At 54.3% G+C, this 21,176-nt stretch overlaps 4 protein-coding genes and 1 pseudogene across 7 annotated transcripts in view; 3 read left to right on the top strand and 2 right to left on the bottom strand.

The window, feature by feature from the left end:
- LOC129126570 (uncharacterized) overlaps nucleotides 1-21,176 on the top strand; it is a 246,689-nt gene that overhangs the window by 146,753 nt on the left and 78,760 nt on the right. The window contains exons 1-2 of one of the 3 annotated variants that reach the window (XM_077186302.1): nucleotides 15,430-15,537; nucleotides 16,000-16,918. The exons of the other annotated variants lie outside the window; for them this stretch is intronic. Coding sequence (XP_077042417.1) covers nucleotides 16,014-16,918 — 905 coding nt within the window. The 5' untranslated portion in view covers nucleotides 15,430-15,537; nucleotides 16,000-16,013. Of the gene's footprint in view, nucleotides 1-15,429; nucleotides 15,538-15,999; nucleotides 16,919-21,176 lie in introns of those variants that run through there. 3 annotated transcript variants of the gene reach the window in all.
- The window catches only part of LOC143695253 (uncharacterized), a 101,926-nt gene that overhangs the window by 24,263 nt on the left and 56,487 nt on the right, over nucleotides 1-21,176 (top strand). The gene's annotated exons all lie outside the window — the stretch shown is intronic.
- The window catches only part of LOC129126568 (uncharacterized), a 250,177-nt gene that overhangs the window by 182,836 nt on the left and 46,165 nt on the right, over nucleotides 1-21,176 (bottom strand). The gene's annotated exons all lie outside the window — the stretch shown is intronic.
- Nucleotides 1-21,176, top strand: part of LOC143695314 (uncharacterized) — a 193,055-nt gene that overhangs the window by 146,918 nt on the left and 24,961 nt on the right. The window lies entirely within an intron of this gene.
- LOC129126571 (class I histocompatibility antigen, F10 alpha chain-like) lies at nucleotides 1,147-6,786 on the bottom strand (annotated as a pseudogene). Its single transcript, XR_013184417.1, has 6 exons — nucleotides 6,679-6,786; nucleotides 4,552-4,708; nucleotides 3,868-4,140; nucleotides 3,202-3,474; nucleotides 2,726-3,116; nucleotides 1,147-2,273 (listed from the first exon to the last, which is right to left on the bottom strand). The product of XR_013184417.1 is annotated as a class I histocompatibility antigen, F10 alpha chain-like (transcript).

Here is a 21,176-nt window from a genome sequence, read left to right as displayed (position 1 = left end):
TTCCTTTTTGAGAGAGAATAGATTATAAATTTTCCAGTTTATCTGGTCCCAAAAATCAAAGGTAAAAGCAGACTGCAAGTCTATATTTAAAGTATTCGCTTTTACCCAGATTAATAAGTCTTTCAGTTCATGTTTTGAGATATCTGAACGTCCTTTATCCTGTAAAACTTTTTCAAGCTGGTAAAACACGTCCCATTCTGTTTTAGATAAATGATTTCCCATATTGTAGCCCAGGCGCCCCTAATAATGCTACTCACAAGGACATCAGATGCAGACGGCGAAGGGGATGGTCTATTCCTCCTTTTTAACAACCTGGGCCTCTGGCGCCCAAACTGTCCACGATCTCCTTTTTTATTCTTCCAGTCTAACGTAACTCCTCACAGAGGAAGCACCATTTAACGCCGGCCGGGGGTTATTTACAGACCACAAAAGGGACGGGACTGCTGTGGAACGTGCCTTGAGCTGTTTTATTTTTCAGCATCAGTCACATTACATGATTATGACAATGGGAAGATGCCAGCAGCTCACATCCCAGGCAGCAGACCAAGAACTTAATGTTACAACTTACTTTATAAGTTTCTTGACCAATCACACAAAGCAAAATCATATTGACAGTAGTCCTCTCCAATCACCACAAGCACACGTACTTTTGGTTAAAACAATGCTTATTTCGAATACAATACCTGCTTGTAAGCCTTAAAACACAAAGCACAGAGCTCCACTATTAAGCTTTAACCTTCCTAATATCTTGCTAGATAAACTTTCTGGAGCTTAGAGTTATTCTAGACAAGTGTTAATACACAGACCATTGTTCTATTTGCCCTTGCTTTTCTACAGTTTAAATACTTTTTCTGCTGACCTATCTCACGGCTGCTGCTTAGCTCTACTCACAGTTCTGCTAGCTCTGAGGCCTGCATCTTGCAGCTTTCCCAAGACCCTCTAATTTTGCGGATTCCCACATCTGCCACTGAGGTGCTGCTATTGACGTGTCCCTTTACCCAATCAGCTCTCTGATCATGTGGTGTCTGCGCATCTCCCCAGCCAATCCCTGCCTCGCACACGAGGTGACCACCAACCCACTCTCTGGCCATCAAACCACAGCTGAATCTTCCCAGAATGCCTTTAGGCGAACAGAAGTGAACAGGATTGAACAAAGTTGGAAAAGGTCTTTATTCTGTAAGGCTTTTCTTATTTCCCACAGTTATGGTCATCTCACAGTCACCTCATGGTCACAATTGTCTCACAATTGTCTCACAATTGTCTCACAGCCATGGTTGTGTCATGATCATCTCATGGTCATGGTCATTTCCTGATCACCATCATCTCATGCTCAGGGTCATCTCACTGTAATGGTCATCTCATGATCGTGTCATTGTCACTTCATTGTCACCTCATGGCCACGATCACGTCACGGTCACCTCAAGGCCGTGGTTGTGCCATGGCCAACCCATGGTCACCTTTTGGTCCAAATCATCTCATGGTCAGGGTTGTGGTTGTGTCATGGTCATGGTCACAGTCATGGTCATCCCATGTCATGGTCATCTCAGGGCTGTGTCACTCATGGTCATTCTCACGGCCATCTCATGCATGTGTCATGGCCGTGGTCATGGCCAGGGAGCATCTCCGAGATCCCGAGCCCTGATTTGGGACACTCAAGGACCACTGGGGACAACAAGGCCTCGCCTGACCTGACCCCCATCGCGCTGCCCCTCCGGGAACCCAACGTGGCCAAACCCTCCTGGGGACACCTTGGACATGGGACACAGGGCAGGAAATTAATCCCGGGGGATGGAGCTGGGTGTGGCTGACAAACCCCTATCTGCTCCTGGTGTCCCCATCCAGCTCCTCATGTCCCCATCCCTGCTCCTGATATCCCCATCCTGCTCCTGGTGTTCCCATCCTGCTCCTCATGTCCCCATCCTGCTCCTGGTGTCACCATCCTGCTCCTGGTGTCCCCATCCCTGCTCCCAGTGTCTCCATCTCTGTCCCAGTGACCCCATTCCCATTCCTGGTTCCCAGAGATGAACTGTCAGACACTGGAGGAGGGAATCCAGATTTATTGCCCAAAGCAGGATAATTTCACATCAGAAGTGAAGGATTTGGCATATTTGTGGTTCTTGCCTTTAAAACATTGGAAAACGGGAAATGGATCCGTTAGCAAGAGCCATGGGGTGGGTGAGAGCAGTGGGATGAGCTCTGCTGGCAGCTCTCAGCTTTCCCAGGAAGAGGGAAGGGGCCGAATCCAGCTCTGTGGATCGCTCAGGCAGTGATTCCTGCCAGGATAAGAGAGGGTCACGGTGTCACCCTGTCCCTGTCCCCATTCCACAGGATGGACCTGGCTGGAGCCCATGGAGAGCAGGAGCTGCTCCAGAATCCCACGTGATCCCAGCCCAATCCTGCTGCAACCCTGCTCCATCCATCCCACCCCATTCTGCCCCACCATCCTGCCCCAACCCTTCTCTGGAACCCCAACCTGATCCTGCTCCATTCCATCCCACCTGATTCTTGTCTGGAATCCAGCCCTGATCCCACGCCATCCCTCCCACACCAATCCTGCTCCATCCATCCCTCCTGATCCCACTCCAGAATCCAGCCCCAATCCCACTCTACAATTCCCCCTGATCCCACTCTGGACCCTGCTCTGATCTGAAACCCCTCCTTGATCTCAGTCCGTCCATCCCGCCCTAATCCCCTTCTGGAATCCCACCCTGATCCTGCTCCATACCTGTGCTCAAGCCATTGGTTCCCATGTCCTTTCCTGCAGAAAGAGAAGATCCATGAGATTCCAGCATGGATCACACACCAGGATTAACCCCAGGATCCATCCTGGGATCCGCACAGAAGGGATCCAGAGCTGGATACACCATTGGAACTCACTGGCTGCTGGGTTGTATCCATTCCTGTCCCTCCTCCCCGTGGAAACAAAGTGGGATCAGCGTCAGTGGCACAGGATTCCCAGAACGGTGCTGGGTGGATCCATGCCCCTTCCCGACCCCCATCCCGTGTGTTACCGGATTGGAGCTTCCAGACAATGAATCCAATGAGGATGAGGATGAGGATGGCAGCGATGACAGACACAGCGACCACCACAGTGAGATTCCCGCCAGACGTCGGCTCTGGGAAACATGGGATAGTGAGGAGGGGGAGAGGAATCCCCATTTAGGAATTCCAAATTCCCAATCCCCACATTCCCAGCCTCACCCCAAGCGAAGATCCCGGGCCCTGGCATTCCGGGATGCTCCACCCTGCACCGGTACTGCTCCCGCTCCTCCGGCAGCGCCTCGATCCTGGCCCAGGGGTGGAAGGTGCCGTCGCTGTTGGGAACGATCCCGCCCCACTCCGTCTCCTGATCCAAGGTTTCACCCCCCTTCATTCAGCTGACTGCGATGGTGTTGGGGTAGAATCCGTACGCGCGGCAGGACAGGATCAGCATCCCGTGTTCCTCTCTTCTGGACACATGGACATCATGGGGCTCTGGAATGGGATAATGGTGGAATTAATGCATTGAGTTCTGTGGGAATGGGATTGGGGTGTGCTCTACCCATGGAATTTCCACTGGAATGGCACTGGGGTGAGCTCTGACCATGGAATTCCCGCTGGAATAGGATGGAGATGAGATCTGCCCATGAGATTCCATGGGAATAGGATGAGAGTGAGATCTATCCAAGGAATTCCTACAATAATGGGATGAGAGTGAGATCTACCCATGGAATTCCCACTGGAATGGGACTGGAGTGAAATCTGACCATGGAATTTCATAGGAATGGCATGGGGGTGAGATCTACCCATGGAATTCCCACAGGAATTACTGTGTTCCCAACTCCTCCATTCCCAGATCCCAAACTCCCACAGGAATTCTGCTCCCACCTTTGCACTCCAGCTCCTCCTGCCCATATCCGACGTATTTCCGGAGCCATTCGGGGCATTCGTGCTTCAGGTAATTTGTCCGATACTCAGCCACCTCTTCCTGTTCCCAGCGCCTCCTGGTGATCTCAGCAGCGCTGTCGGCTGCCACAAATCTCCCGGATTCCGGGTCAAAGGAGATGAAATCCCGCCCGTCGCAGCCATCCAGGTGGGATCCACGGACACTCCCATCGGACAGGAGTTCACAGCCAGAAACTCGCAACCTTGTGTGGAGACCTGGGGGGATTGTACCCACAGAGACCCATGGAATTGTGTTCCAGCCCCACAGAGCCCCATTCCAGCCCCATGGAGCACCAGAGTCTGAGGGAGACCCACAGAGCCTCATCCCAGCCCCTTGGAGCCCCATGGATCCACATCCCAACCCCATGGATCCACAAGCCAACCCCACAGATCCCATCCCAGCCCCATGGATCCACATCCCAACCCCATGGATCCCAACCCAACCCCACAGATCTCATCTCAACCCATAGATCACAAGATATCCCATACCAGCCTAATGAATTCCCATTTCACCCCCTTGGAGCCCTGTGAATCCACATCCGTCACCTATAGATCCCATCCCAGCCCCATGGATCCTCACCCCAGCCCTACAGTTCCCATCCCAGCCCCACAGATCCCCCCACTCACCCCCACTCTGGTTGTACCGCTCCCCCAGTGTCTCCAGGTCCTTGACAAATGCGTGCTGGTGTCCCACACACTTCTGGGTCTCCCTATCCCAATATCCCGGCTCGACTCCATCCTTTATCCACTGCGTCAGCGGCTCCATCCTGCCCCGCTCGCTGTCCTAGCGACGGGGGAATTCCAGAGAATCCCTCAGAATCCCTCTGGATCTCCGCTGCGACCACCCTGGAGCCCTCTGAGAACCACCTGGGACCCCCTGGGACCCCCTTAAGAAAGCGCCGGGAGTGGAGAACTGGGGGCACAGGGAAATTTGGGAGATCTGGGGGTGCAAAGGTCAAGGAAAAGGGCGGGTCTGGGGTCTGGGGAGGGCGGGAGGGGCGGGGAGGGGTGCAGGGGGTCCCGGAACACGTGAGGGGGGGTCCAGGAGGGGTCCCAGTCCCGGATGAGGGGGTACAGGGGGGTTCCCATGCCCGGGAGAGGAAGTTCAGGGGGTCCCGAATAAAGGAAAGGGGGGTGAGGGCAATGGGGTGTCCAGGGGGTCCCTGTGCCCAGGAAAGGGGGTGCACGGGCCCCGGTGTTGAGGAAGGTGGTGGGTGGGGGCTGTGGAAGGCAGGAGTGGGGGTCCAGGGGGTGCTGGGGTCAAGGAAAAGCGGGGGCTGGGGTGTCTGAGAGGGGAAGGGCCGGGAAAGGGGGTGCGGGGGGGCATTGGTGCTGCATGAGGGGGTGCAGGAGGGTCCCCGTGCTGGATAAGGGGGTGCAGGGGGGGTCCCTGTGCCTGAGAACGGAGGGGTTGGGAGGGTTCCAGTCTCAGATATGGGGGTGCACGGGGGTCCTGGTGCAGTGGAATGGGGGTTCAGGGGATCCTGGTGCTGTATAAGGGGATGCAGTGGGGTCCCAGTGCCCAGGAATGGGGGTTCAGGGGTGCTGGTGCCAGATAATGGCCTGGCTGGGATCTGGTGCTGGGAAAGGGGGTGCAAGGGGTCCCAGGGCCAGATAACGGGATGCACTGGGGTCCCGGTGCCCAGGAATGGGTTTCTGGGGGGTTCCATTCCCGAGTTCCGGGGTTCAAGGGGTCCTGGTGCCTGAAAATTGAGGTTCAGGGGGTCCCGGTGCCAGATAAGGGGATGTAGTGGATCCCGGTGCCCAGAAATTGGGGTTCAGGGCGGTTTCCCTGCCCGGGAATGGGGGCTCAGGGGGTTCCAGGCTGCAGATAAGGGGGTGCAGGGGTTATCGGGGCTGAGGAAGGGGGTACAGGGGGGGTCCCAGTGCCCCAAAATGAACGTTCAAGGGGGGTCTCTTGACCCCCTGGAACCCCTTCCAGGAAGCGCCGGGAATGAAGAACTGGGGGGACGCCGAAATTTGGGAGATCTGGGGGTCCAAAAGCCGAGGAAAAGGGCGGGTCTGGGGTCTGGGAAGGACGAGGTGGCCGGGAATGGGCGTGCAGGGCGTCCCAGAGCACTGACGGGGGTGCGGGGGGATCCTAGGCCCGGATTAGGGGGAGCAGGGGGGTCCCAGTGCACAAAAATTGGGGTTCAGGGGGTTCCCGTGCCGGGGAATGCGGGTTCGGGGGGAGTTTCCTTCCAGGAATTTGGGATTCAAGGGGGTCCCGGTGGCCGGGAATTGCGGTTCCGGGGGCGTCGGTGACCAGAAATGGGGATTCAGGGGGGTCCTGGGGCCACATGAGGGGGTACAGGGCGGTGCCAATGCTGGGCAAGGGGGTACAGGGGGTTCCCTGTGCCCAGAAATGGGCGCTCAAGGGGGTCCGCGTGCTCAGGAATGGGGGTTCAGGGCGGTCCCGGTGCTGAAAAAGGGTGCTGAGGGGGTCACAGGACCGAAAATGGGGGTTCAGGGGAGTCCCGGTACCCGGGAATGGAGGTTTAGGGAGTTCCCGGTGCCCAGGAATTGCGGTTCAGGGGGGTCCCGGTGAACAGAAATGGGGGTTCAGGGGATCTGGGTGCCAGATGAGGGGGTACAGGGGGGTCCCGGTGCTGGGGAAGTGGAGTGAGGGGGGGTGGCATGACCCAAAATGGGGGTTCAGGAGGGTTCCCCTGCCCGGGAATGGAAGATCAAGGGGGTCCCGGTGCCCGGGAATTGCGGTTCAGGGGGGTCCCGGTTTCGGGGGGTCCCACTCACCTTTGGTCGCGGCCCCCGGGTCCCCCAGGAGCCCCAGGAGCCCCCGGAGCACCCCCAGCCCCAGCGCTGGGGCCATCGCAGCCGTCCCCGATCGCGGCTGCAGAGACGCGAAAGCCAAAGTGCCCGAGGGAGCGCGGGGGGAGGGGGAAAGGGCGAATTCCAGGGAATTCACCTGGATCCCCTCCTGGCACCCCTCTGGATCCCTCGGCGATCCGTCTGGGACCCTCCAGGGCCGCGCCCTGCGGGACCCCCGGGCCAGGCTCTGCTGAACTCCCGGCCCTGCGCTCAAACTCTGCCCGGACCCCGCTGGGCTCGGCCCAAAGCCGGGCAAGCAGCGGGAGCAGCGGAGCCAATTTTTCCTGCGGGTGCGGGTCCCACCCCCGGCGGAGCAGGGCTGGGCGCTGGGACCCGATCCCTGATTCCCAATCTCCTTCTCTCTCGCTCTCTCTCTGCTGTTCTCTCCCTTTCCTTTGGGGGATCATAAATCCCAGAGCGGCCGCAGAGCCCCGTGCCCAGGCCGGGTTTCCCAGCAAAGGGAGGCTGGGGCTGAGGTGCCCCGGGCTGGCCGGGAATGGGGGCCCGGGGCTCCCTGGGCTCACGGAAATGGGGGATCCAGGGGCTGGTAGAGGAGGATACCCGGGAAAGGGGGTGCAGGGGGGTGTTGGTGCAGGATAAGGGGGTGCAGGGGGGGTCCCAGTGCCGGGAATGGGGTTGGGAGGGGGGGGTGGGCAGCAGCTGCTGGAGAGAGACTGGGACAGACTGGAATGGACTGGGACAGACTGGGAAAAGAACCCACTGGGAGCAGAACTGAGGCAGCAGAGATCATACTGGGATATACTGGGACCACACTGAGGGCTACTGGGAACATGCAGGGGACAATTGAGATTGGACTGGGAATGGTTTGGATCATCCTGGGACTGACTGGAATCATACTGGGAGTGATCAGATCTGTAGTAGGGGTGAAGAAGAGAAACTGGAATAATGCAGGGAGCAACTGGGATCATACTGGGAGCAGCTGCCCCATGCTGGGATCATACTGGGATCATACTGGGACTGATGGGGTGACACTTGGAGTGACTGGCATAGTACTGGGAGTGTCTGGGAGTAACTGGCTCAAACTGGAGGTGACTGGACTTATACTGGGAGCAACTGGGACCACAGCGGGGGCAAATGGCATCGGGTAAGGTGTGACCGGGCTCATCCTGGAAGTGCCTGGGGCCACACTGGGCTCTTCCTGAGAGGGACTGAGAGTGAAAGGAACCATACAGGGCATGACTGGGAGCCGCTGGGACCGTGTCGGGGGCAACTGGGATCTTACCGGGAGTGATTTGGACCATACTGGGAGTGACCGGGAGCCACCGGTGAGGCGGCGGCGGAGCTGGGAGGCGGCCGCAGCGCAGGTGGGAGCCGCGCTGGGTTGTGCGGGGGCTCGGGGCTCGCTGCGGGCCTCGGGGGCGGCAGGGGGCTCAGGCGGGTTCCTTGTGCCGTGTCCGGCCCGTGGTGCCGCTGCCGTGAGGGCGCTGCGGGAGCGGCTGCCCGCGGTCTCCTTGCGGCCGCTGCCTCGGCAGGAGCCGCTGCCGGAGCAGCGCTGGCTCGGCCCGGTTCCTGTGGCTGGCACAGGGGCGGCTGCCCCGTGCCCGGGGCTGTGCGGGGAAATTCACGTGGCCGGAGGTTTCCGTGCCCCGAGGAGACAGAGGAGTCCTGGACAAGTGACTTTATTGCTGAGCAGAGGGAGAGGCCGTGGGGCATTTGCCGTGCGCTCTCTGCCATTGTTGTAGTTCGCAGCCTCCTTTTTATCCTCATTTTCCCGGCTCATCTCCCTCTCCCTTTGCCCACTGGCCGAGGTACTTGGAAGGTTCAGACCTCCCGATCTGCCAACTGCACGTCCTCGTTAATGTGCACCCCCACTTTTGTAGAACAGACGATATTCACGGCTCTGTTAAGTCTTTTTTGTTCTCGACGTTCAGGAATTTAGCGGGACTTTCTGCGAGCAGCAGTCCATGTTAATTAATAACATTTATTGAAGCTGTGGTTTCGCCCCTTACTTCCTTATCTACAAGCCCCTGGCCCCCGCTCAGCTGCTGAATGAGCTGCACTCTCAAGGTGCGGAGCATGGTAAAAAGGTGAGAGGTGCTGTAGCACATCAGAGCAGAAGCAGCATTCGTTTAACCCATGGTCTGCCAGGGAACCACAAAACCATGTCCCATTCCCATCCTTTCCACGTTTGGACTGGTACATGAGCTGCTTTTTTGTTTCCTTTGTTACCTGTTTCACCACTTTTGCTTTGTCATCTATTTGCCAAGACCAGTTTGAGTCATTTGATTTTCCACAAACTCCTCTTTTCTCTGCTAACAGATGATCTGATCCCATCCCATGGTGAAATGTTGTGTTCCTCATTTCAGTGGATTGCTCAGCAGGAAGGTCAGGAGCTGGAGCTGTCTGGTTGGTTATTCCGAGGGCAGCTTGTAATCTAATGGTGCCATTGAAATGAGAAATGGGTTCTGTGGCTCCTGATATGAATTGGTTTGGGTTCCCAGGGGCTGGTCCATGGTGTTGTAGGATTTGTTCTGCTGGCCGTTCATCTTCTCCCCATCTTTGGCCGCTCTCTCCAGCCAGGGCTGCATCAATTGACCATTTTTCTCTAATTAAATCATCAAATACTTGGATTCCCAACTGATTTCCCGGAACTTGTGGTAGCAAGAACATCTCAGTGCTCTAATCCACCCCATATAACATAGACAGTGACAGCACACGTTGGAGTGGGCAGAGGGATGATTCCCCCCCATTTATTTATAGTGAAGTTTTCCCAACATTCTCCATTTGCTGTTTCCCTTTGCAGCTTCACCCGTTTCTGTGGCAGGGTCAGATATCCTCACCCCGGGCTCTGCCTTGAGCTGTGCAAATTCCATCAGTGCAAGCAGGCAGAGCTCGGGGTGAGGGGCAGGGGGAACCAGCCCAATTCCTGCCCCAGGCAAGAGACCCAGGTACATTGGCCAGGCTTTGCCCAGCAGGGTTCATTTGCATTCCTAAAGCTCCTCTCCTGGCTGACTAGAACCAAAGCTTCTCTTCCAGGGCAGCCATCTGGTGAGTCACATGTGGCCCCCCGGAATCTGCTTTTTTTAAAAAAAGTATTAACTATTTAAGAGTTAAAAGTATCACGGTTAAAGCTCTTCAATTTTGCGAAATGCAACATAAAGGCGAACATGGAAAAACCCAGACCAAAAATTGATTCTCACCCTTCTGTCCCAAACCTACCTGACAATATAAAGTAGGATTATTATCAAAAATGTTTCTCATGTTGTAATCTTATCACTGAAACTGTAGGGAAAACAAAAACTCTCCAAGAATCTCTTTAGTGTGAGAGAGTCAAGGCATTACTTGGTTCTGGCCAGGATGTGCAACAGAAATCATTTCATCCACACACAGCCTGGCTGTGCAGAAAACATCATTCCATGACATGTCAGTTTTACTCGATTTTTCCTAAACTTTACGTAGTCTGAACCAATCTAAATCCACTGCTTTAATGTTCATTGCTTCCAAGTCGTGTAAGTTTTTAGTGTTTGGTTTCCTATTAGACTCGGATTTCTTCCCCTCTGCTGTGAATTCCGCCCACACTCCTGGATTTCCTTCTCAGCCTTTTCCAGACCAGGTGTCTCCAGCTGTGCGGGGGCAGTGTCTGGGGTAGCTGTTGGTTGCTGTTTGCTGAGGGGCGTTGATGTTTTGTTGCTGGTCGTTATCTCTGTGGGTGTCTTTTGGGCTATTCCCAGTCTGTTCGGATGTTAAACTCGTCTCCATTGAGTGGTGCAGATGGGTTTAACATCCAAACAGACTGGGAACCCCTTAAATAAAACCTTTAAAATTTCTTTCCCAAAGGCAAACCTTTGAGTAGAGAAACCTTTCTGAGCAGAGGAATAAGATTTAAAAGAAGCAGAATGGGTACATTTTGCAGCAGTGCAGTCGCAGGCAGCCCAGAGTGTGGGTGTGAGTGAGCCCCAGGGTGGAATTGTGCCGCGGTGCTCCCCAGCAGCTGTGGCAGTGCAGGCCCAGCCAGCGCTGGAGCTGCAGCAGCGGCAGCGAGGCTTGGCCGCAGTGGCTGGAGGTGCCAGGGGAGGGTGGCCAGGATTCCCGAGGGTTTGAGCAGAGGATCTGTGGGCAGGCCCAGGGGCTTGGCCCGCTGTGGAGCCCTGGCTGCTGCTGCGTTGCCTTCAGGGCAGGCTCAGTGGGGCTCCCATGGTCCTGCTGCAGGCGGGAAGTGCAAATCTCCGGGGCTTCAGAGCCCCTGAGGCCAGGCTGAGGGGTCCCCCCGTGCTCAGCTGTGCTGGCGGCTGTTTCTGGCCTCAGGGACACTTGGCGTGGGCCCCTTGGCCACCAGTGGTGCTGCTTTGCACTCCTTAGGCAGGAGCCGATGGCCTGGCTGGGTGTTGGCAACAGCAAAGTCCCAGGGCAGGCTCTGTGCCAGCCCAGCTTCCTGCGGGAGAGATTCCACAGGAGACAGGATCCTGGCTACAGCCTGCCTTACATTTACATCCCTTATTTCCACCCTGCACTAGGTGGAGAATTGCCCAGGTAAGGAATTCCAGACATGAATTCCAAGGGAGATAATTGAATATCTGCCTTGGGTCTGGCTCTTTTTCTTGCCAAGGCCAATGGCAAAAGCTGTACCCATGGCATCTTGGTTTCTATCTCCGGCTTCCAAAGGTGTTTCTTTATTTCCCCATTCATTCTTTCTACCCAACCCGAGCTCTGGGCTTGCCAGGGGTTATGGAGGTCCCATTGTATTCCTAAAGCTGCCATAACCCCCTGAAGGGTCTTTCCTGTAAAATGAGTTCCCCATCTGAATCTATTGCTTCCACAATCCATTATCTTTGAATTATTTCTTTTAGAAATAGGTTAATAAGTGATCCAGTGCTTGCTGAAGCAGTCAGAATTGCTTTTGCCCCCCTGTTAGGTGCCATGGTGTCAGCAGAAGATTTTGAAGCCTTCCTGCTCAGGGCATTTCAGTGCCAGGCTCTTACAAGCACCCACAGCTCCGCGGGTTGAGCTGAGCATGGGGCGGTGACCTGTGCTTTGTATGATTCCCCTTCCTTAATAACAGCCTGTCTTGTAGCTCTTTTCCCTCCTGCTGCCCTTGCAGAGCCATCCACAAACACATTGTCTCCCTCAGGCCAGGGAATGTCCCATCAATCTCTCCCAGCCTGGCTCGGGAGCTCTGTCCCTTGAGTGTAGTCCTGGGTTCCTTGCCAGCCCCTCTCCAGGCTGTTCAAACAGGAGGCTGGGTTAAACCTTTGCCCTGTCCTCAGTTCTGAATCCTCCTGTGCCACTGAACAAGTTTCATACTGTAATCACCGAGCCCTGCTCATCCATTTAGAGGCTCTTTTGGTTGTCAAAGCTTTAACTTGATGCCAGACTTGAACTCTAGGAGATCCTCCTGTTGTCATCAGTTTTCAGGCCTCTGCTCCCACGGAAGCTGTGGCTGCACAATTCTGCAGACAATGAGGCTGCTCTCTGGCCACTGGGTTAAACGTTTTAGCACAAGAATTCCTTTGGCAAGACCCTGTTTAACGTCCACCTATAATTCAAATTCTTTTTCCCTGTCTGGAAGGCCCAGGCCACTCGCCTCAGTTAATCTTAATTTTAACACTTGAAAATTCTGTGTTTCCTCCTTGTGTCCATCCATCCAGTTTGTTGACTGGCAAGATAGGAGTGTTGTAGGGAGACACCCTTGGCTTCAAAAGCCCTGCCTTTAACAGGGACTCAATACCAGGCTGTAAGCCCTTCCTTCCCTCTCTTGGAACAGGGTAGTGCTTGTCCTGGTTGCTTTAATTTGTAGAGGCTCCATATCTAATTTTCTGTATTTCCCTGGGGCTGCCCACACTTCTGGGTTCACTTCAGCATAGGCGTTGTCAGACTTTTGACACAGAGGTACAACAGAACTAGCCTCTGTATCCCTTTTTACAGTATTAAAATCCAGCTCTCAAACTCCTTCCTAGTTAATTACAATCACAGGAGGAAGAAAAAGAAATTCATTTATTTCAAACCTATCCCCCACAGCTTCTAATAGTGGTTGAACAAATCATACCTGCTCATCTTTCCCTCTCATTCCCTTAAAAATTAAAATATTCCTTTACTATTTTCCCCTTTAGGTCTAAGATTCAGAGCAGATTGAGAGGCCCCTGTGTCCATCAGAAAATGCCTCCTCTCAATGCAGACCCACCTGAATGTTCTCAAGGGCTCCAGTGTGGAGGGTCCCTGGTGTGATGGGAGCTGTGACAGCCCTGCCAATCCATGTCCATCACGGGGTGGACTTGCTGGTCCTGAGGGTGCTGCTGTCTCTGATTGCAGTGTCCTTGTGCCCTGCAGCCGGAGCCCTGATTCCTTGCCAGGGGCTGTTTGGGTGGGCTGTGCCCTGCCGAGGAGGGCAATGCCTCTGCCGGGTGCTTGTGGCCGAGCCGTGCCCTGGGTGCTGGGGCCCCCTTGGGCCCTGGGGCTGATCCCTCAGGGGCTGTAGGAGCTCTGCCCTGGCCTTTGCCTTCAGCTTGGCCTTTTGCTGCTCCCTTCTTGCATTCACCTGCTGGGCCTTTGTGCCCAAGTGCTGCAGGGCCTTCTTCTGCCCCTCCTGCAGCCCCCCTCAGTGCCTGTGGGTGCTTGTCTTGCTTTACAAGACAGGCGTCTGCTTGGGAAGGCAGAAAAAGCCTCTCTTGGAACGGAGAATGCAAACCCCCTCCCTCTTAATTTTTAGGATAGTGAAATCAAGGGGCTCTCAGGCAAAGATATGGGATTAGGAATAACGGTTCTTTACTAGTGTGTATAATATAATAATAGTAGTGTGTATCAACAGCTCCGGCAGTGACAACAAACAGAGCCCGGAGCCGGTCCCGGCCTTTCGGCTGCGGCGCTTTCCCCTTGGGTGCAGTTCCGGGCACGGCCGGCAGGGGCGCCGGTGGCTCCCGCGGGGCGGGGCAGCGCATCCCTGCCATGGGAACCTCTCTGAACGGCAATAGAGCAATCCCTTCACCTAACTCTTTCACTTTTTTACCTTCTATAGCCTTTCTCCCGTGTTTTGAGAAAGAATTTGGAGAGGGCTGCCTTTTAACTGAGCTCCTAGTGTTTCGATAAGGTGCTTCCTGTAGAGAGAGGGATTTTCCCTGAACAGCCGGAGCTGTGGTTACCAAGGGGACGTAACTCAGAGCAGGAGGGGTCAGGGGAGGATATCCCGCCGAGGCTCGGTCGGAGTGTGGGCAGGGTCTGCTGCCGGAATCGCCAGAGGGGGATCTTCCCGTGGAGGCCGAGCCCCACATGGCTTCTGGCGGCTGATCCGGCAGCTCCCGGCAGAGAAAAGGCAGGTGGGAGACCCCGGCAGCAGCAGCGGCGCTGCCCAGCGCAGCTGGCACGGGCAGGGCAGCCGGGGATGGGATGGCTGGGACCCGCCCTCGGTGCGGTCGGCGCGGTGACCTCGGCCCACGCGGCAGGACAGAGCAACCCCATCTTCCCCAGCATGGCCGGCAGAGCGGCCGCGGGCCGGGCAGTGGGGCCAGGGCACACAAATTCACCGCCAGCGCCGGGGCAGGTGGAGCTGCCCTGGGCAGTGAGCCCGCACCTGGGATGGAAACCGGGGCAGGCGGAGCTGAGGCGGGCAGCGAGCCGGGACCCGGGACAGGCGCCTCGGCCGCCAACGGAGGGGGCAAGAGCTGCAGAGGATCCCACTCTCTTTCTGACTTTTCCTCTTGTTCCCCTCCCTTTCATTTCCCCTTTTTATTTTCTTGCTTTTTTCCTCGGGTGTTTCTGATACTTCAAAGATTTTTATTCTCCTAAAATCTCCTGTCTAACATATGGCATCTTCTCTTTCTTCTAGATTAAATGGGTTTTTTTCCAAATAAATCCAGAACCTAACAAATCTAAACTTCTGCTTGGATATTTTGAAATGGTCGACGAGCTAACTCATGACCTCCTAATGTTGTTTTTCTCATCACCTTTTTATTTATCCTTTGGCAAATTAAGCATCTTTCAGTGACTTGCTTTGCTACACCAAAAATCCCAGTGCACCCAAAATTCCTTAAAAAATGATCACACAAAGCTTGAGTACGCCAGTGGGGTTTCTGATGCACGTCTTCTAATCTTTTCCTAGTAAGCACATTTTATTAAGTCATGTAGAAGTTTCTATTTCCCTGATTTATCTTGTTCATTTCCTATCTTGTTTAATTCTTTTTTCTCGGCTTCCCTAAACTTTGGAATTTCCAGCTTGTCCTCGTTTGGAGTTAATATTAACATAACTCTTTCAGCTCCATTTTCTGCTGCATCCTTAGCTTTGTGATCTGCCCCCAGTTTGCCCAGTTTGCCTCTCCTTTGGCCCGGGCCGGGTTCCCCCCGCCCGCAGCGGCTGGGAGCAGCCGAGAGCCCCGCGCTGCCCATGCCGACCTGGCCCGGCTCCATCGCCGCTGCTGCCGCGGGCTGCGAGGGCTGCGGGAACGGGGCACCGAGGGTGTGGCTGCTGCTGGGGGAGGAGGAGGAGGGAGGGAAGGGCAGGGATGGAGGGGGAGGAGGAGGCGGGGATGGAGGGGGAGGAGGAGGAGAAGGAATGGAAGGGGCGGGATGGAAGAGGAGACGGAGGTGAGGATAAGACAGGGGAGGAGGAGGAGGGGGGATGGAAGAGGAGGAGCGGGAGGAGAAAGGGCAGTGAAGGAGGCGGGGTTAGGGGGGAGGAGGAGAAGGAGGTGGAGATAGGACAGAGGAGGAGCAGGAGGAAGAGGAAGAGGAGGGACAAGGGCGGATCAAGGCTGAGCTGCGGGAACCACGCAGTCTCGAGCCCTGCCTGAATTCGCAGCCCCCACCTGTGGGATCATCGCCCCCCCCATGGCTCCGGTGAGCGGGGAGGGGGAGCCCGGCCCGGATATCCCGGGGGGTCCCTGGGTTGGGTTTTTGGGGGATGTTTGGAGAATGAAGAAGTCCAAGGCTGAGCGGAAAAGGCCCCTCGGGGGGACATCGGGGGGTGGCGGTGGCGGCTGCCGGCAGAGGCAGCCTGGAGGAGCAGAGCCCTGTGTCCCCCAGGAGGCCAAAGTGGGGAGGCCAGAGAGGGGGGAGCGCCGCCATTGGCGGGAGCCTCAAGAGCCTGGAGAGGGGCAGGGGGGACTCCTTGGAGCCGCTGCAGCCCAGAGCAGAGAATGAGGGGAGAAGGGAGCCCGGAGCCCAAACAGCCCCGGCATCCCGAAATGGGGAGAGCCAAGAGGGGGCAGTGCGTCCCCAGAGACGGCCTGGGGGGATCTCGTTGCCCTTGCCTGTGGCACGGAGGCAAATCCCATGCTGTCCTTGTCCTTCCTCGCCCAGAGCAGGAGCTGAGCATGGAGAGCAGGGAGGACAAATGCCCGCGGCAGAACCTGGTGGCAGAGGCCGTTTTGAGCGGCTCCACGGCGCAGGAAGCCAACGGGGAGGAAAAGGCCCGGAGATGCCGCACGAGGAGGGGCTGCAAACGCAGATGGCGGGGATGTGAGGGGGAAAGAGCCAGCCTGGGCCGGGAAGGCGGCCAGAGATGGAGCCAGAGCTCGGAGCTGGTGCTCCATGAGCAGCTCCCTGATGGGGAGAAGCCCCACACGTGCGAGGAGTGTGGGAAGAGCTTCAGGTGGAACTCCGAGCTGATCAAGCACCAGAGGATCCACACTGGGGAGAGGCCCTACGAGTGTGGGGAGTGTGGGAAGAGCTTCAGAGAGAGCTCCAGCCTGATCAGGCACCAGAGGTCCCACACGGGGGAGAAGCCCTATGAGTGTGGGGAATGTAGGAAGAGCTTCAGCCAGAGCTCCCACCTGATCGGCCACCAGAGGATCCACACTGGGGAGAGGCCCTATGAGTGCTCCAAGTGTGGGAAGAGCTTTCAGACCAGCTCCAGTCTCCTCCAGCACTATTGGATTCACACAGAGGAGAGGCCCTTCCAATGCCCCGACTGCGGGAAGGGATTCAAGCGTAACTCCACCCTCATCACCCATCAGCGCATCCACACTGGGGAGAGGCCCTACGAGTGTGATAAATGCAGGAAGAGGTTTCTGACCAGCTCCAGGCTCCTCCAGCACTATTGGATTCACACAGATGAGAGGCCATTCCAATGCCCCGACTGTGGGAAGGGATTCAAGCACAACTCCGACCTTGTCAAGCACCGGCGCATCCACAGTGGGGAGAGGCCCTACGAGTGTCCCCAGTGTGGGAAGAGCTTCTCCAGGAGCTCTCACTTGACCCGACACCAACGGAGGCACCGGTAAGGGAAGCCCTGCGAGTGCCCCGAGTGCGGGAAGAGCTTCGTGCGCTGCTGCAGCTCCATCCCCCACTGGAGGAGGCACTTTGGGCACAGCCCTGGTCACTCACATTCCCTGTGATCCATGTTGGGAATACACCTGGCTGCTTCTCCTTTGGTTTGGCCTGAATTTTTTTCTCTTCTCCATCTCTCTCTGCTCCAAAAGTCTGGGGGGATGGAACAGTCACCTCAAAACCACTCATATTCTACTGAAAATAACTGAATTTTAACCCCAAAGGGCTCAATTCCACCTCAGATTGCTTGTTCCCTCCTCAAAAAACTCAATCCCATGCCAAACTCACTCCATTCCACAGCTGTCAAGTTGAGATGGAGTTGGAAGGAGATTGGGAGAAGTGGGATCTCAATTTGGAGCAGTGGGATGGGGATTGTGTGGGGCTGGGTGTGTGGGATGTATTTGATAGCAAATAAAACTTTCAGAGTTACTGATTTCTGTCCCGTTCATTTTCAGTCATTTCTGTTTGCAGAGTGCCACCTTTTCAGCTGATTCAATTCCTATAAAATTCCCATTTTTTAAATCATCTAACCCAAACAATCCAAAAACCAATATCAAAATAAAACCACCTGCACACAATTAATCTTTTGAAAATAATTTTAATTTTTCAAGAGTACTTAAGGATGTTATTAAAGTTTAATTTTTTGGTTGAAATGTCTGAGAAATTGTACTGGTGTCTGGTTTTGTGTTTAGTATATTTGTAATATGAATTGTTTAACTAAGATGTGTTAGTTTGCATGGTAGTTTCTTTAGATATTTTTATCTAAAGTACATTAGTCATCGAGTTAAAATTTTCAAAAGGTATTTCTTGATATATAATTTGTTTATTTATAAGCATTGGTAATATTATAGTAATAGTTATTGTTGGTTTGAGTTGAATCATTGTTGGAGTTGAATCATTGTAAAGAAGAGTTGAGATTTTTATATTTTATTTTTATTATAATTTATTTAATTTCAATTATTATTTGTTTGTTTATAATTTTATTCCAATTTGTTGAGGGGATAGGAAGGAAGTTCAAGGGCAGGAACATTTTTTCCTGGCTGGGAACTGGAATTCCAGACCCAGGGAGTGTGTGCAGGACCCCACAGACTGGGATCAAAGATGGACTGGGATCAAATATGGACTGGGATCAAATATGGGCTGGGATCACCTGGGCTGGGATCACATGGATGGGGATCGTGTGGATCAGAACCCTCCAGACCAGGATAGCCTGAAGTGGGATCAAATATGGACTGGGACTGTATGGACTGGGATCCCAGGGACTGGGACCATATGGATCAGGACCACACAGACTGGGATCAAATATGGGCTGGGACTGTTTTTTAAAGGAACTTTGTTCTATAGTTTTTATTTCTGTCGTTAATTAAGCTTGTGAAAAAGCTGCTTCTGTTAAACTGCCTGCTTGGATGGGATAACATCCAATGCACCCAGGATGAGGACACCTGTACAGATCTGCCAACTATCAGCACTCCCCGCCTGAAGGCAGAGTGCACCAAGGCCCAAAAACTGGAGGTGATAAAGAGAAGGAGCCAAAACCACAGCCAAGAAACACACATGCTCTGAAAAGGCAGACCCAAGGAGGGGCCATGTAAAATCATTCCTGGAATATGTAAAGTAGTTTATGGATATGCATGAGGCTCTATGAATATGCACCAGGCTGATGTAAGGGGAAAGGTATTTCAGGGGATCCCCGAAGGTAACAGGGTGCTCCTGGCTGAGTGCCAAGATGCACCCGGCCGTAATAACCTTTGCTCCATGGTCCTGCTCTCCCATTGTCCTTTATTAAACTTTGTACATTTTCACAGGAGAGTGAACGTGTTTTTCACAGAGGGAATCTCAAGGAAACAAGGGTCAGTTGTTAAGCCAAGGCTCTGCTTTGACCAAGTGGGGCCCCATGGGACACAGATGCCACTGGGACATTGCCAGGTCTGGTAGGAACAAGGCTCCATTATTGCACAGTGTTACAGATGAGTAATGTCATAGTTGGGTCTCACAGTGAGGAGATAGATCCTATGTGTGTGTTAAGATGTGTAGTGATGTTATTGTCATCTGTCCCCCATAGTCCTCTTTCCCCTCCCCTTGTAATGGCCTTGGTGGTTGGGGCATTTGGGGAGGGCAGGTTTGTCACTGGAAGGCAGGCATGGCAACACCTGCTCTCCAGTCAGGTTGCAAGAAAGCATTCTCCACCAATGGACGGCCACAAAGAGTTACCTGACAGACTTTGGGTGGGGCTAGGATTACCTGGTGCAACACCAAAAGCCTAAAAGGAGGAGCAGCCAATTTGTGAAGGAGCCATGTGGCTGATAGCCACGGGGTGGGGAAGGGCTCCCAGTGCTGTGATTTCTCCTGTTTCAGTCCTTTGTTGTCATTTTTTTCAAGGTTGAATCAACCTTAAAATTTTAAAAGTAGCAGTCATTTCTCACACAGAGCAAGGCCTCAGGGCGTCCAGGAGAGCGGTGTGACAATGACATCTTGGGGAACCAAGTGTCACCTGCAAACACAACGGGGCCTCATGGAAGCCAGGGGCCACTTGGATATTGCCAGGGCAGGTGGAACTCAGTGTCCATTGTGACACAGCACAGCCTCGTGGAACTCAGCAGAGCATTGGGACAGCCTGGAATCTCATGGAGCCAAGGCTCTACTTTGGCAAAGTGGGGCCCACAGGACACAGGTGCCACTGGGACATTGCCAGCTCTTGTGGAACCCAGTGTCCACTGTGACACAGCAGAACCTCATGGAAACATGGGGGCCACTGTGACGCAATGGAATCCCATGGAAGCAAGTGTCAGTTGTGAACGCAGCAGGGCCTCACAGAACCCAGGGGCAACGGGGACCGTGCTGTGGCTCGTGGGAGCAAGGGGCCATTGTGACCCAGCGGGGCCTCCTGGAACCCAGGAGAACATTGTGGGCCCATGGATCCTCATAGAAGCACGGCTCCATTGTGACAAAGTGCAGCATCACAATGGTCTCCTGGGTTCCATGAGTCCTCGCTGTGTTTAGAATTGACACTTGGTTCCCCAAGATTCCATGGCATCCCTCTGCTCTCCTGTGATTTGAGGCTGTGCTGTGTCACAATGGACACTTGCTTCCTCCAAGGCTGGAGATGTCCCAGTGGCAGTGGGCTTCCATGAGGCCGCGCTTTGTCACAATGGGGCCTTGCTTCCATGAGATTCCATTGTCCCACAATGGTCTCCTGGGTGCCACAAGGCCTGCCTTTGTCACAGTGGAACCTTGCTTGCACCAGCCCTGGCAATGTCCCAGTGGCACAGGGGTTCCATGAGACCCTGCCGTGTCACAATGGGCCTTTGGTTCCATCAGGTTCCATTGTGTCACAGGGCTCTCCTAGGTCCCATGAGGCCTTGGTCTGCCACAGTGGTGTCTTGTTCCTACCAGGCCTGACAATGTCCCAGTGGCACCTGTGTCCCATGAGGCCCCACTTGATCAAAGCAGAGCCTTGCTCCCATGAGATTCCACTGTGTCACAATGTTCTGCTTGGTTTCATGGGAACCTGATGGGTTGACAATTGATCCTTGGATCCTAGAGATTCCATTGCATCACGGCTGTGTCCTTGGTTCCATGAGGCCCAGCGTTGTCGCAACTGGACCTTGGTTCCATGAGATTCCATTGTATCACAGCGGTGTCCTTGGTTTCATAAAGCCCAGGTTTGTCACAAGGGAGCCGTGGTTTCAGGATATTCCATGGTGACACAAGGGTCTCACCACTCTCTGAGGCTGCACCGTGAAACAGTGGACACCTGGTTCCATGAGATTCCGTGGGGTAACAGTCAATTCTTTTCCTTCTTTTCTGCCAAGGTCGGGATGAAATCCCAAGACAGTATTTCTTGTTTGGACTCAGGTGTTCATTAGCTCTTGTCTCTAGAACAGTCTCACAAGCTGTGAGTTCTGCAGCACTTCGCTAACAAGGTAAAAATGGAGCCCCATCTGTCTCTCTGCAAGGTCTTCTGAGGATAAACTGTCCAATTAAGAAATGGCACCTAAATTATTTTTACTTTTAACCCAATAACCAAGCACCCGTGCCCAACATAAGGGACTTTTTTATCCAATTACACAGTACCACCCAAACCTGAGGAGGAGGAGAAGAAGAAGAAGTAGAAGAAGGAGAAGGAGAAGGAGAAGAAGAAGAAGAAGGATCAGCCTCCACCCTAAAACCTCCATCTTGCTTTATCTATATTACTATATTCTAAAACC

This window comes from Agelaius phoeniceus, chromosome 15 (genome assembly GCF_051311805.1).
Source record: "Agelaius phoeniceus isolate bAgePho1 chromosome 15, bAgePho1.hap1, whole genome shotgun sequence".
NCBI lineage: Eukaryota > Metazoa > Chordata > Aves > Passeriformes > Icteridae > Agelaius > Agelaius phoeniceus.
This window is presented reverse-complemented; position numbering and strand designations above follow the sequence as displayed.